Source organism: Trematomus bernacchii, unplaced genomic scaffold (assembly GCF_902827165.1).
Source record: "Trematomus bernacchii unplaced genomic scaffold, fTreBer1.1, whole genome shotgun sequence".
In the NCBI taxonomy this organism is placed as follows: Eukaryota; Metazoa; Chordata; class Actinopteri; order Perciformes; family Nototheniidae; genus Trematomus; species Trematomus bernacchii.
The window spans coordinates 13,004,371-13,018,562 of record NW_022988050.1 but is presented as its reverse complement, the minus strand read 5'-3'; the positions used below and the strand labels follow the sequence as shown (position 1 = coordinate 13,018,562).

At 37.7% G+C, this 14,192-nt stretch overlaps 2 protein-coding genes across 2 annotated transcripts in view; both read right to left on the bottom strand.

The window, feature by feature from the left end:
- Window positions 1-838: 838 nt before the first annotated feature.
- Window positions 839-14,192, bottom strand: part of tectb (tectorin beta) — a 31,330-nt gene continuing 17,976 nt past the window's right edge. Inside the window, exons 2-11 of the mRNA XM_034118938.1 lie at window positions 4,945-5,020; window positions 4,402-4,592; window positions 3,812-3,963; window positions 3,631-3,703; window positions 3,394-3,497; window positions 3,220-3,303; window positions 2,106-2,268; window positions 1,697-1,775; window positions 1,366-1,398; window positions 839-971 (exon numbers count right to left, since the gene is read on the bottom strand). Coding sequence (XP_033974829.1) covers window positions 895-971; window positions 1,366-1,398; window positions 1,697-1,775; window positions 2,106-2,268; window positions 3,220-3,303; window positions 3,394-3,497; window positions 3,631-3,703; window positions 3,812-3,963; window positions 4,402-4,592; window positions 4,945-5,011 — 1,023 coding nt within the window. The 5' untranslated portion in view covers window positions 5,012-5,020 and the 3' untranslated portion in view covers window positions 839-894. The remainder of the gene's footprint in view (window positions 972-1,365; window positions 1,399-1,696; window positions 1,776-2,105; window positions 2,269-3,219; window positions 3,304-3,393; window positions 3,498-3,630; window positions 3,704-3,811; window positions 3,964-4,401; window positions 4,593-4,944; window positions 5,021-14,192) is intronic.
- On the bottom strand, window positions 9,007-10,031 carry LOC117473373 (dickkopf-related protein 3-like). Its single transcript, XM_034118939.1, has 3 exons — window positions 9,879-10,031; window positions 9,323-9,497; window positions 9,007-9,212 (listed from the first exon to the last, which is right to left on the bottom strand). The coding sequence occupies exons 1-3, from the start codon at window positions 10,029-10,031 to the stop codon at window positions 9,007-9,009; spliced, it is 534 nt and encodes a 177-aa protein (XP_033974830.1).

Here is a 14,192-nt window from a genome sequence, read left to right as displayed (position 1 = left end):
TTTTTTTTTTTTTCCTGCCGATTATACTTTTAATGTTAATACTTTGTGATTTAGATAGATAACACTTTTACACCGGATAATTTGATTCAATGCTAAAGTAAAAAGGTCCTGCTTGTTTTGATATGAATTGACACGTCATTTTCTGATAACACGGACATATTTATTCTTGCAATTGTATATATATATATATATATATATATATATATATATATAAATATATTTATATGATGTCTTAATATGACAAACAAGGAATGAATAGATAAAGCTTTGTTATTAGTATAAAGTATAACATAACTTTGATATATTTAACATGTTACAAGAGAAGTAATTTAAAAAACATTATACTTTTACTCTGTCTTGCTGTATGAAATCAAAATGATTATGTTTCAATAAATCCATTCACACCTTTTCTGGGTAGATTTATTGGAATTTAATAAATATTATTTGTCTCGCAGACCCCACGCAGCAACCAGGAAATGACACCAGTAATACAGCTCACACTGTCCACTCCTTGATCCTCAAAGGGCGGAGCAGCGAGCCCCGCAACGTCCCGCCAACACGGCACCCAGACCCCACGCAGCATTCTCATCTGTTTGTCATTACTGGTGTCATTTTCTGGTTGCTATCAAACGCCATTGTAACACATTGCAAAATGTAAATCTATTCTAGTAGACCTCAACAATGGAATTATGATCAGTAGAAATGGCCATGACATGGGACAAAAGGGACAAGGATAATTTATTTTCCAAAATGTCATTTAATCTTTATTGGAGAGAGCAGTGAAGTAATATATGTGACATGTTAATAGAGTATCCATGGCTAAATACAAATAATATCTGTGAGATGGTGAGAATGTCCTTTCATTTGAGTGAGGGGTGACGTGAATACAATCTTTTACCACATTCTTGATCCATTTACTAAATTACAACATGTGTTTATGAAGACAGCCAGCAGGATGAAAAGTGAAGTGCCTGTAGAGGAAAAAGAACATACTGTAGAGACCAGATCAAATGTCGATGGGAGAGAAATAAGAGGACGATGAAAGAGAAACAACCTTCAACAAGATTAGATGTAGCTAGCTTAGCTAGAGTTCGTATCCTCTCAGATTTCTTCTCCCTAAGTTTTAACATTTTATGACTTCATTGTCAACATATAAATGAAACACCTATTTCTACCAGAATTTCAATTCTGGTATTGTATTGAAGGCTTTGAAACAGCATTTTAGCAACAAACAAAAAAATACACAACGATTGAACAGGGAACTGAAAACATGAAATATCAGTATTTTTAAATTCCTGTCCACATCTCTGAATATTATTCAAATACTTTTCAATCATAGTTATCATTGCATCACATGTGTTTTACCTTTTATGTGTCCATTATTGGAGGAATTAATACCTGTCAGGAGATACAAGAAAATCAGAATACAACATAAAAACGTATACAGTAGTGACAAAAAACTAAATCAACAACTTAAAACGTACATTGTAGGGAAAGTCAGCGTTCTGAGACTCTTTATTTGAAAGAAGTGGAACAACAATGCTACATTTGGCTTTGATTAAGTCCTCCAGCACCAAAACCTGTATTTACTTATTCTAACTTCACTGGGATGTTTGACTTTCTAAATTAAAAGTTGTCTAATATTTAAAAATATTCAAAACACCTCAGCATGAATAGGCAACATGGCGTACTATACCTTTAAGGTGGAACTCGGCAGTAAGGACCCCCCCACTCGGTTCTGCCTCTGCTAACAAACTTCTGGACGAGCAGGGGGCCTTTAGGAAAGTGACGAGCAGGAAAATGAAGTTTAAATTGTCAAATTAATCTAAGAATACTTAGAAATAAATATTCAAATAAAAGTATACATATGCATTCAAATATTCACTACGATATGATTCATCATGTATGTCAATTCTTTTTTAAGCTGTTCCAAATAAAAAGAGGAATGTTGTCATGGATTAAGCAAAAGTGTCTGCAAAATGATTGCTTATAAATGTAAATGTAATCAAAAGAAAATGTTTCTCTCTGAAATGTATAAACAGGAAAGGAATAAAGACTTCCTAGTGGTTTAAGGTTTTGATATTATCTAAAGGTGTTATACTCACTGGCTGGCAGACGAGCCTCTCTCCATCACAGACCTGGACCTCGCAGTGCAGCCAGACGGTGGAAACCTTCTCCAGCCGTTGGAAGCGGAAAGAGTTGAACTTGAACGTGGAGCGGCTGTCTTTGGCATTCTCAAAAATAGTCACAGTGTTATCGGAGGAACAGCTGTTGGAAAATAAACAACATTTTACCTACAGTACTGCTGAACCTGCTGAAGAACTCATCCAATCAAAAGTGGCATAGAGAAGAGATTCCTTTACATTCAACTACACTTTAAAACATCATATAAACTCATCAGAGGTATTAGTACATCAAAAACCATTGGCTGACCTAGGACAAATACGTTTATTTAAGTTAACTTGTATTTCTAAGGGAGAAGGGGACTTGAACATTGTGTCACACTTTTGAAAATTGACAAAAAAGAAAAAACAGCAATACCAATATTAAAGATTAATATAATAATCAGCCCTCACTGGGGTAAATATTCTAACTACTTAAGACCTGATTCACTGCACTGAAAAAACTGAAATGTTGACTTTAATTAAATGCATTATCAACTAATTTCACACAACCATATTAGGTTAGCAATAATATTAAGTTGAACCTAATATTTTTTTATTTAAACGTAGTATTATTGCTTTCAACTAACATTATACAGTTATGTGAAATCTGGTGACATAATACATTTAATTATAGTCAACGTTTCAGTTTTTTCAGTATACAACGTTTGTAACAGTCAGGAATATGGCAATTATTAACAACAACGTTGATTTGGATGAATTAAATCAAACACTGCAATGCTCTATAATACTACATACAATAATATTGGATACCAGGAAAACAGAATGTATTTGCCCAATAGGTATAATAGTAATAATAATACATGGTATTTGTATAGCGCTTTTCCTAGAGCTCTAAGACGCTTAACAAGCAAATAAGAAAATAAAAGAAGATTAAAAGTCTGATATAAAAGTTTGCGTTATTTTAAGCTCTAATGGCCATACTCCCAATCACACAGATTATTTTATTTTTTCTTTAGGAGCTGAAGTTAAACTTCCAACATTTGAAACAAAATTGGGATGTAAAAAAAAAGTCCTTAGTGAGGCGCAAGGGTACCTGCTGATGATGAGACTCCACCTCTTCTTGTCTGTTGAGTATGGACTCGGCGTGGCCCAGCAGTTGTTTATCACAACTTTGAATCTGAGAGGTTCAGCAAATGATAATATAAAGTATCCACTCTGTATGGAACATAAACTAGATGTCAGGAACATTTTGAAATGTGTTATATACCTGTTACTTAGTCCTTTGGCCTCGATGCCAATGAAGACTTCAGAGCCGATCTCAGACGTTTCGATCACATAGGGAGCATCTTTGGCATACAGGAACTTTGAATTCTACAATATATATATTTATATTTTATATATGTTTTATTTTTTTATTTGACCGTGCCTGACAATCTTTTATTTGCATGTATCTAATGACTATAACCTCCCACTGGAGAAACTAAATCTGTGAACTGCTACTCACCGTGAAAACAGTCATGGACAACTGTGACCTAAAAGTGCCTAAACTCCCGTTGTTGACATAAACTGTTGCCACTCTGAAAAAAGCAGAGGGTTTAGTAAAAACACTGCAAGTCATTGGGTTAGAATGCACTCATCGTCTGCACGGTAACAGATGTCGCCTTGTGTCGTGTATCGATGCTTACCTTTGGCTGAACACTGCGTTATTAACCAGGTAGGCTGCTCGGTACATGCAGCTGAAGTTGTAGTTCACCGGCTGGTTTCTGACCGTGAGCGACGTGTCGTTGGACACAATGGAGTTATAGAAGACGTACTTAGGGTCTTTGCCAGGTATGTACTGTGAAAAATCCACATTAGAGAGACAAAATTATAATTTACATTTTTGAAACGAGACTTTTTAAATGTACAATTTGTCATTTCTGCCAATAGGGGTCTCTCAATCAAAACTAAAGAAACATTGAGTTTGGGAGTTGTTGTCTTTATAAGCTTCTCATAGTTTCATTTTAAACATCTGTGTTCTCTGATGCTGTTTGCTCAGCTTGTTTTTATAATAGATTAGGATGCAGACGTCTGATGACCGAAAATCTTAATTCTGGTAAAAATATATAGTTTAAACTGATCAAGATCTATAAATTGTAGCGTAAAAGATTTTTCTTGAACATGGTTACAAAGTCAAATTGTGACAGCTTCTGGCAGACTACCACTGGGCAAGAAAACAACAACTATCACCATACTTATAGGTACTAGAGGTATTGTAACTTTAATAGTGTCTCACCTCAGAGTGCGTGCCGCAGTACGAGTGGTTTTTGGGAGTCAGGTCTGGGATGATAAAGCGGTAGTAGCCTGGGCTGTGTATTCCAGAGTAACAAACCCCACCCAGGGACAGCTGTTCGATCTCCCAACCGTAGGGACACTCTGGGACGTTGGCAATGATGGCGTTGGGGAAACATGACACCATCACGTAGTCTGAAATAAGACACAATCATAGAGACACACTTTGTTAATAATAATTTGCATCATCACTTAACACTTTTATATTTAGCCTGAAACTTACTTTAGTTAAAACTAGGAATATTAACTTAATATTGTCAGTCTAGTATTTCTATTGCTGCTTCTTCTACTCTGTATATACAAATTGACTTCATTCCATTTACTCTTTTTTCCAATAAACTTTTTTTTCCTGATCCGAATGGAGGGTCTAAAGATCTGAAGATTTAGTATGATAAGGGTTACATCTTACAATAAACTTCCAATGAACCTGAACAATCTTTGATCCACAGGAATATTTGTGGATGTTATGTGATAAATAAGATGTTACCTGCTTTTTGGGGAGAGCATGTCCACGCAACAGGCAAAAGCATTAACAATGCACCCACAAAAGCCATGTTGTGATGCTGCAGATAGATTTAAGAAAATATTTATAGACAGAATATTCAATAAATAATTATTTTAATCTGTCATTGTAAAAGAGACTCACCTGTAAAAAGAAAAAAAAAAGAGTCTGAGTTGACTCAAAATTTGAAAAGTCTGATGTCAAAATATCATCATGGCTCTTCAACAAACTACAGCATGAGTGCTTCTATAACATCTTGACATCTTCAGGAGGTTTTATAGCATCACAGGTGAGTGTAATCAACTCTCCCCATTCTCTCCTATCTCAACTTCTCCCCCCTTACAGGTTTAAGAGCTCTTTTGTGAGGCTGCTCACAAAAGCTCTCTGTGCTGCTCAGACATTCACTTTTAAATGACCAGCGTCTCTCAGGATTACCTCTCAGAGAGCTTAAAGTAACTTTTTCTAGAATTAGGCATAGAGGAAAATGTGTTAATTGTACGATGAACAGCCTACATTTATGACTTTCAAGATTAATGTATTTCACTTTTTAACGAGCATCTTCAGTGTGGCAGATACTGGACTTTAAGCTCAACGTTGAGCTTATAGAATGTTCTTGTGTAAAAAGGGTCTATTTTTAAAATGCTACAGTATATTTTAGTTTTATCCATATCAAAGTGCTGTAAAAAATGGTTTGTTCATATATTCAATCTTGGAAATATTCTCAATCAGTTTCTATTGTAAAAAGGAAGATCAATGTATAAGCTACTACTGGTTAGCTTAGCATAGCAAAATACTGAAAGGCGGAAACAGCTTCCCTGGTTCTGTCCAAAAGGGAACAAAATCCAGCGACTTGCACCTATCAAGCTCAGAAATTAACAGGTTATTATTTATTTTAAACAATGAAACCATATTATAAAATGGATAACCTGCTATTTTAATTGGGTTTATTTCTTGGCTGGGACCACTAACTTTCTTGTGTTGAACAACAAATAAACCCAGACACAATTTGTTTTTTTAAGGTTAAGGAGTGAGTTTTAGACCCCGTCCACACGGAGACGAAACGGGTTGTATCCGCTACAGTTCTCTAACGTATAGACGGTTCGTCCACACGAGGCCGACACGGAAACGCGGATAACGATAACGGCTCCCAAGGTGGGTAGAAGATCTGCGGACGAAACGCTTACGGCTCCGTGTGTACGCCCTATACGATAATTTCCGGATAGCGATGACGCCATAGCCCCACCTCTGCTGCTCACCCCCGCGTCACCCGCGTCATTGCTGATGTGTTTCCCCAACAACAACAACAACAATGGCGGATCACAGGGTTGCTTTCGTGCTCCAGACGCTACTGACCATGATACAGATGTTAGTGCAAAATCTACAGCTCCTCTACCACAACCATCAGCAACAAGTGGACATGGAGAACTACATGAACTACATGTTGCTAAATCCACCGCGGAGAATAAACAGAAGGGCAACCAGGCAACCATGCTCGGCATATGTACTACAGCGTCTCCAGCGAGTCGAGCGGTCTCGTGTGTACGGACACGTTTCTTGAGCCGATTCCGTGTGGACGGAAGACTTTTTTGATATCGAATTCGGTTTGTTTTCGTCTCCGTGTGGACGGGGTCTCAGATGTGCTGGTAGGTCGACATGGCCTGGCAAGATGTGTCCCACTGTTTCCAGTCTTTATGCTAATCTAAGCTAAACGACGGCTGCCTGAGCCATTAAATATTCCTTTAACATATATCTCTTGAGATACAACATATGTTTTACAAGAGACACATAAAAAAGCTTTGCAGTACATTTGTTTGTGTCACAGATAGGCCTTGTGTCTTTTCTGTGTCCTCTTGGACAAAAAGAGAAGCATTTAAGTAGGTAAATAGTGCAAACAGACATGTATGGATACCTTCTGTAAGAGATGGCAGCTCAGATAAGAGCAGGCATACACTACTGACTAGTGTTCTACAGTGGAGATGATAGGCCTGTGTTTTACACCATTCAGTAATATAGGGTTTCTCAGTCTTGTGCGATAAGCTATCTCTTTTGTGTCGCCAACATCAGGTATGTGTGTAAAGCGTGTTCTCATGGCTTGTTTACATAATTTGTATTGGATGTATCATTCTGCCTACAGCCTCAGTAGCTTAAGATGGATGTCATATTTCAGTTCCCAGTTTTTCATGGTTTGATATATTTGCTAAATCAGCCATTTTTAAGAAATTCAAACAGCTGGTAACTAAAGTTGCTCAAGGGAAGGGAAAAGTTAGATAGTATGCCTCAAATGCACTAATAAAGCTTTAAATATTTGCTGTATTGACATGCACTTCCCTTCACAGGATCAAATAACTCCTTGCAAAGACTTAATGATGAGAGCTGTAAAACGATAGCAGAAAAGGTTAGACACTAATGTCCTTCATAGAACAATTCAAGTCAGCCCGCAATTGAAGAGGCAAGCTGCAGAGAATTAGCATCTGAATAGAGCGACAGGGGAGTCGGTAAGGAAGATACCGATCTAAGAACGGGCCAGGAGACAGCTAGCTTTACAGCGCCTTTTTTTTGGTTGTTTCTTTTTTATGTAACCCTGCCTGCTTAACAAAAAAAGGCTCAGTCCCTGTTACATTTCAAAGTGACACTGCATCTTTAGAGTGTGAAATATTAACTTTCTTGAAAGATGTCACAACAGCTTTATTAAATTCAGCAACTAATAGATTATGAATATAATAAATGGGGGAAAATTATCAAAACTATCTTGAGCTACGCTTTTCTATGTAGTTTTGAAGCGAAGTTAAGTCATTGAACTAACACTAGATTGAAGTAAGTGGCAAAAGACCTGTATTGTGTTTGTAATAATTACCATCAAATAAACCTTCTAGGTGTATGTTCACCACAAGAGAGCAGCAAAACCTTTTATTCTATACATTTTCTTATGTGTATGATTATTGATTATGGGCCATCTGTGCAGCTTGAAAATGAAGTGATTTCAGTACAAAGAAAAAACGACTTTATTATAATTTTTTTTTTTTAATTAAAATGGTAACAGACACTTAAAATAGATTTAATCAAAGATCATTTAATGCATGATGAAGGGAACTTATGGCATTGTTAAGCTAGATACAGTAGTGCTTTTGTCAACAATTACAAAATGAAATAATAATAAAAACATCCTTGCTGTAAGACTCAAATAAGAAATCTATCTTTAGAAAAACATACACTTTTTTATATATACAACCATATACAACATATTTACACAATAAATAGCTTCAAGGATAATGCTGGCTTTAGGATTTGGGAACTTGGCAGGTCCAACTTGATCGTTCTGGGTGGTAAATAAAATCTATCCTGTAAGACAAACAAAATGTGGTTAAAACAAGAAAACAGGTAATTTATTATCATCTTAAAAACAATATGTTGGAATTTTTTTCAAGCATGTTTTAGAAACATGTTGCTCAGATTATAAAGGAACATTGGTCCTTGAAATACCCATTACTCCTATCAAGCTTGTTAGTAACAAATAATCACAGTTTCCATACAAAAAGGAAATAATACAAAAAGTGTACCAATGCTCGTATAAATAAAAACTGCGTCGTTGGAATGTAACTGCCGATAAAACTTCACAAATGTTGTCTAAAAAATGTTTTTCAAAGGATTTAATTGCTTTTTTTTTTGCTTTATCTCAGCTGTCTTTGGAGCTGTTTTAATGACATCCATAATTAGCTTTACTTTTTTCCAGCTGTGAATAGGTCCCCCGTTTCACTTTGGGACTATAATGTAAACCGATAACATTCCGAAAAATGAGGTTTTATTCGTGTGTATGGTGACTGTTTTGAGTATTCTTTTCATGAACACAATACCAAAAACCTTTGCTGTGTCCCAGTCTTACAAAATGTAAAGAAATGGCTTGAAATACGCAGTACCTGCATGGTTTTATGCTCTAATTAAGTGGTGCAAATTCCCTAACAAATTATCACCACTGCAGGCCCTGGAGTCTTTTGTTTTTTTGAGTAAATAATTTAAGATGAAAATGATTTGAAGATTGATTTGCTGAACTTACTCTCTTTGCTGTGAAGCTCCGTCCTTTCGACACAGTAGCCCCTCATCACATGGACAAATCTGGTTTATGCTGAATGCCAAGCCGCCATCGGGAACAAAACAGCTCTGGCTGCGGATCAGACGTCTCTTACACACCTGCTCACCGTGGTGTCGAGCACAGCACATAGAATCCCCACAATCCCTATCAACTTTACATCTGGCACCTGGGTGAAGGAAAACATCAGTTTATTTTAGCTCCAGTTGTTTAGAAACTACAAACTGACAATGACAATTTATTAATGTTTCATATTAGTCTTAGCTTTTGCACTCTTACCCTCTTGTCCATTGGGAATACTGCGGTGGCACTTTCCAAACATGCAGCTGAGTCCACGGACACACTGGGCATCCCTCCGACAGTAGTGGCCCTCCCCTCGTAGGGGAACACAAAGGCCAAAGTGACGATCGCAGGAGAAACCGCGCCCACAGGCCCTGTCATGGTCGCACACAGCCTGGGGGAAAAAACAAGGGAAATGTTAAAACTTTACAGAGACTTATGTTAAAACTTGTAAAAATCCTGAACATGGAATTATTGGACTTAATGGTCTTTAACAATTTACAGCACAAGTTACATATTAGTAGGGAGAGTTAACACTGATTATTACTATATTCTCTAAACAATGAGTTTCTGAGCTTTCTGAGAATATTTTACTGCAAAAAAATTGAAAAGCGTATAAGCTCTGACCAACACTACCCCTTTAAATAAATCGATCTGTATTGCTATTATAACAAATATCTCAAATATAGCTCAAAAGAACGCTTGCGATTTCTAAGAAGATTAAATAAAGGTTTGAATTTCATTATAGTAAGTAGCACAGTATCCAGTATCTTACCGTAGTTGCTTTGGGTAAAGCAGCGCTGTCTCTTAGGGCTTTTGATCCCTCCTTGGGAGGGCCGTGAGGCATGTTGAGCATCCAGGCCCATATACGAGTTTCAGCCCATGAGAAGCAGAGACACAGGCAGAGCATCCTCAGATTGCCCAACATTTCCACCAACAAATTAAAATAAATAAAAGCTTGTGAGACTGAAAACTAGGTGACTCAAAGTAAAGATGATTCACTTGTTTAGTATGAGAAATAAAAATCCAAAGTTTAAAAGTCCCAGTAAATGTGCAGAGAGTCTACAGTGATCGACGCAGTGACATTGGTTGCCTCCTCTTCCAGAGTGACTTTTATAGGTCACTGTGGCTAAACTTCCCCCCCACCGGGCTGTTTGTTAAAGAAAAACAGGGTAGGAGGAGACAATTAGTTGTTAATGGATTAACTAAATTGCCCGGGTCACCCCCTGCAGCTAGAAAATAGTGGCAAAATGACCAGTCGTGGAGCAGGGAGAAAGGAAAAGAGGGGAGAAAGGGGGCCGGCTGGAGATGGATGGACGTGATGGGCTGACAACCGTTGCATACAATAGAGACGAGACAAGCATCACCTCTGTGTGGTTATCTCTGCCAGACAAACAAATTAGGACAAAGGCAGACAAATGCATGACATGTTTCACTGCTCACTGAGTGACAGGTAGAGCCTATGTGGGCCCAGGCCCCCAAACACTGGACAAACACTCCTCCACTGCCTCGTTGCCCCCTACCCTATCCCACTTCAGACCCCACGCTGAGAGCAATTTGCAGAAGTGCACTCTACAGACGACCCCATGATCTCATTAAATGTAATTACCATCAGCCATTAGTTGTCGGGGGAAAAGGGGAGTGTGTGGAGGGGATCCACAAGTTGCTCGAGCAAAACAAACACATTCATTTTTGACATTTTCAAATGTCATAAATGCAAATTTATGATCATGTGACTGTTTGAAGGGGAAGGTTTTGGAAGTATTTTAACAGTATAGATTGCCCAAAAAAACAGAAGATCATATTTTCACCAAACAAAAGTAAGAAATATTTATTCGACTTGCAAGATTGACTGTTTGTCTTTCAATCATACTGTGTTTCTTTTACACTGTGTATGACTTTCTTCCCGCCCCAACTGAATCTCATCTGCTATACAGCTTTCTCATAACAAGTGGGTGTAATTTATGACATCCTTTACAGCTGTTCTTTCATCTGAAAAGACTGAGTAGGTGGAAAGGTAGTGAAGAGAATAAATCAGGACTGCCTGGCTGATAAGAATGATGAATCGATGAGTTTGAAAGTTTACCGGACACCAAGACGCAGCATAGGTGTTTATAATAACACTTTTCTCCGCAGTTTTTCGGAAAGATTTTGAGTCTTACTTTAAAATCTTTTTACTCTTAGTTTATAAAAGGTTTTTGGCCATTTTAAAATGACAAATCAGAGACACTTAATAAATACAGTCACAGGTCTATGAGCCTGTTTTAGATATTTAGCACAGCATTAAGACCCTTCAAATCCTCTTTCTAGCTCTACAGGACATTTCACACCGTTTATGTTTCAGCTTTTCGCCAAGTCTTTTTTGAACATGTGAGTGGCTTTAAACTGTCTATTCATGCAGGTGAAGTACCATATGCTCATGATATATACCATGGTGGAAGTAACTGTTCAATGTTGGATAAAGATCTGGTAGTTAACCTGAAAAGATCCACAATGTGCTACAGAGCTAAAAACAGCTGTGGAAATGAACACATGCTTTCATTGACCATGAATGTTGTTGAACAATGAAAATAAAGAAATACTTTTCTTATCTGAAATCTGTTTTAAAAAGCTAGAGGATCTCAGGTGTAGCAAGTTCTTGCTGTTTCAGAGTCAAGAGCCGCTTTCACACCAAGTACTTTGCCGTACTTAGTGCACCCCAGGGCAAAAAGTACCAATCGCGTTCACACCGGAGTACTTTTCCCTGAGGGAAGATTACGCAAATGAGCCGCTGACGTCACTTCTTCTTCTTCTGCTTTGGGTTTACTGGCAGGCCGCAAACAACTTCACGGCGTATACTGCCACCCGAAGTCCCCGGCCGGAAGTCCCCGGAGTTGGGGACTGGCTTCAGTAGAAGCTGCTGGGACACCCAGCAGCTGCTACTGAAGCCTTCCGAGTAAATCGCCAGAACGCCGACACCCCCTCATCACTCCACCACTCCCATGTTTTCTTTTGTGTTGCCATAAGTTATTCTCTCTCCGTTGGTGCGCGGGGCTAATGCTAATGCTAATAATGCTAATGCCAGCAAATACAATGGCGGCTTCAAAAAATGTTTTTTGAAGTTTTACGGGGCGTGGTTTGCAATTCGCCCAGCCAATAGAAATTGGTACTTTTTTGGTACCACCTCTCTAGCAGGCACTGAAAATGGGGGTAAAAGTTCCCGGCATTAAGTACTCTTTTTGGTGTGAACGCGACATCAGGAGTACTAACGGAACTAAACGGGAAAAGTACGGGGTAAAAGTACGGGGTAAAAGTACGGGGTAAAAGTACTCCGGTGTGAACGTGCCTAAGGCTACTTTAATATTCCGCCCTTAAAGGTAGGTTAGGTAAGAATGGAGAAACCAGCTCGAGTGAGCTAGAATTTGAAAGTACGCAGCCGAAAAATATCTGCCCCTTCCTTCAGACTTCCTTACAGAGCCCCTCCTCCAACACACACAAACGCGCACATGACTAATGAGGGCACGAGATAAGTTTGTGCACAGATGGAAGGCTGACAGGCAGGTAGGCCATCCAGTTATTTTAGCCGGGCCGGCTAAAATAATTGGTCGTGCTTTTTACAGTACTACGGCTTCCACAGATGACATTTTTTTATGTATTTATTGTCAAAGCATTTCATATATTCATTGCTATCGGGATGTTAAGAGCATTCCATGGAATATAACAAAAAGTGTTTCTGAAGTGAATTACCATACCCCACCTTTAATGAAATAAATTTGATATTTTTCACACATTTCTGTTGTCTGGTCATTCTTCGTAAAACATTTCTGATAAAAGCCATGTCAAGGTTTTCCAAATGTGATATTATAACTTCAAAACGTTTATCATATACCAAATTGTATTTTATGTATTTTGATTGTGGTTTTTGACTCTCTTTACCCTGGCCTTTTTGGATAAAAGCAATTCGGACAATCGTTTTAAAAAGTACTTTACTGCCAAGATTTTCTTTATTTCTTTGCGTAATATAGATTAAAACATTCTTAATAAATATAAGAAAACTATAAACCTTTATTAATTGGTCAATATGAAACCAAAGGAACTGAATACTGAAGGCATCTTTGCCAATGATTTTTCTCCTTGTATGGCCATGCCAAGGCTCTGTACTAACTTTGTCTCATTCAGGTGGAGTTACAAGCCTTCAGGCTGGCATTAGACCCAATACCTCCCTTTATCATGTAATGGTGATCAAACTGAAGATGTTCATTTGCTCTGGAAAGACTCAGAGGTGATGAGACTGATGATCTCTCCAACTGAGACTGTACAATGCATAGGGATTGTATTATCACTTTACAATGAACTTTACATTCATTGTTTCGTTAGCATTCAGTATTTTGGCTTAGACATACAGTAAATGCCTGGATAATTGTTAGTAATTTACATGTTCTTAGTGGCAGACAGCACAGATTGGTTACATAGATACTGCAGGGTCTGCACGTATCTCATCTGCAAGTAGTTAAGTCTTATCAAAACAGCCTAACACAGACTAATGACGTAATTGGTGGTCAATTAGTAGGCACAATAGCAGCAACTGGATCAATTAGCAATATGTAAATACGTATTGTACCAGGATCATGCAACAATCTGAGCAGTTTAATTATTTAAAATCATGCGTATTGAGCACTCAGTGGTATGTGGGCTGTTTGAATGAAATAATGGAAATATATTGTGGTGAGACTACATTCATATGAAATGTACAGCTCTGGAAAAAATGAAGGGACCACTCCAAATGTTTCTTAAATCTCAATCTCTGCATGTATAGCAGTCATTCCAGTGTCTGTTGAATTTCAACACAGAAAATGTTGTCACTAGTTTATCAAATAAAACAAATATGTTCATTTTACTCAAACAAATACCTATAAATAGTCAAACCAGAGAAACTGATCATGCTGCAGTGGTCTCTTAATGTTTTTTAAAGTCACAGAGATTATTATTATTTCAATGTTTGTAGATCAATGTTCAGCCACAATATTTTTTCAGAACTTATATTTTTCTATCTTATAAGCAGTAAATGTGGTCAAATAAATTCTCTTTTCCTGATGAGGCGTTTCAGATT

Bases quoted from the DNA above. Each gene is read 5' to 3' on its own strand.
- LOC117473373 (XM_034118939.1), bottom strand. From the start codon at position 10,031: ATGTTGGGCAATCTGAGGATGCTCTGCCTGTGTCTCTGCTTCTCATGG. The intron at 9,498-9,878 runs GTAAGATACTGG...TTTTTCCCCCAG, and splicing joins CTTTACCCAAAGCAACTACG to GCTGTGTGCGACCATGACAG. The intron at 9,213-9,322 runs GTAAGAGTGCAA...TCCTTCACCCAG, and splicing joins TATTCCCAATGGACAAGAGG to GTGCCAGATGTAAAGTTGAT.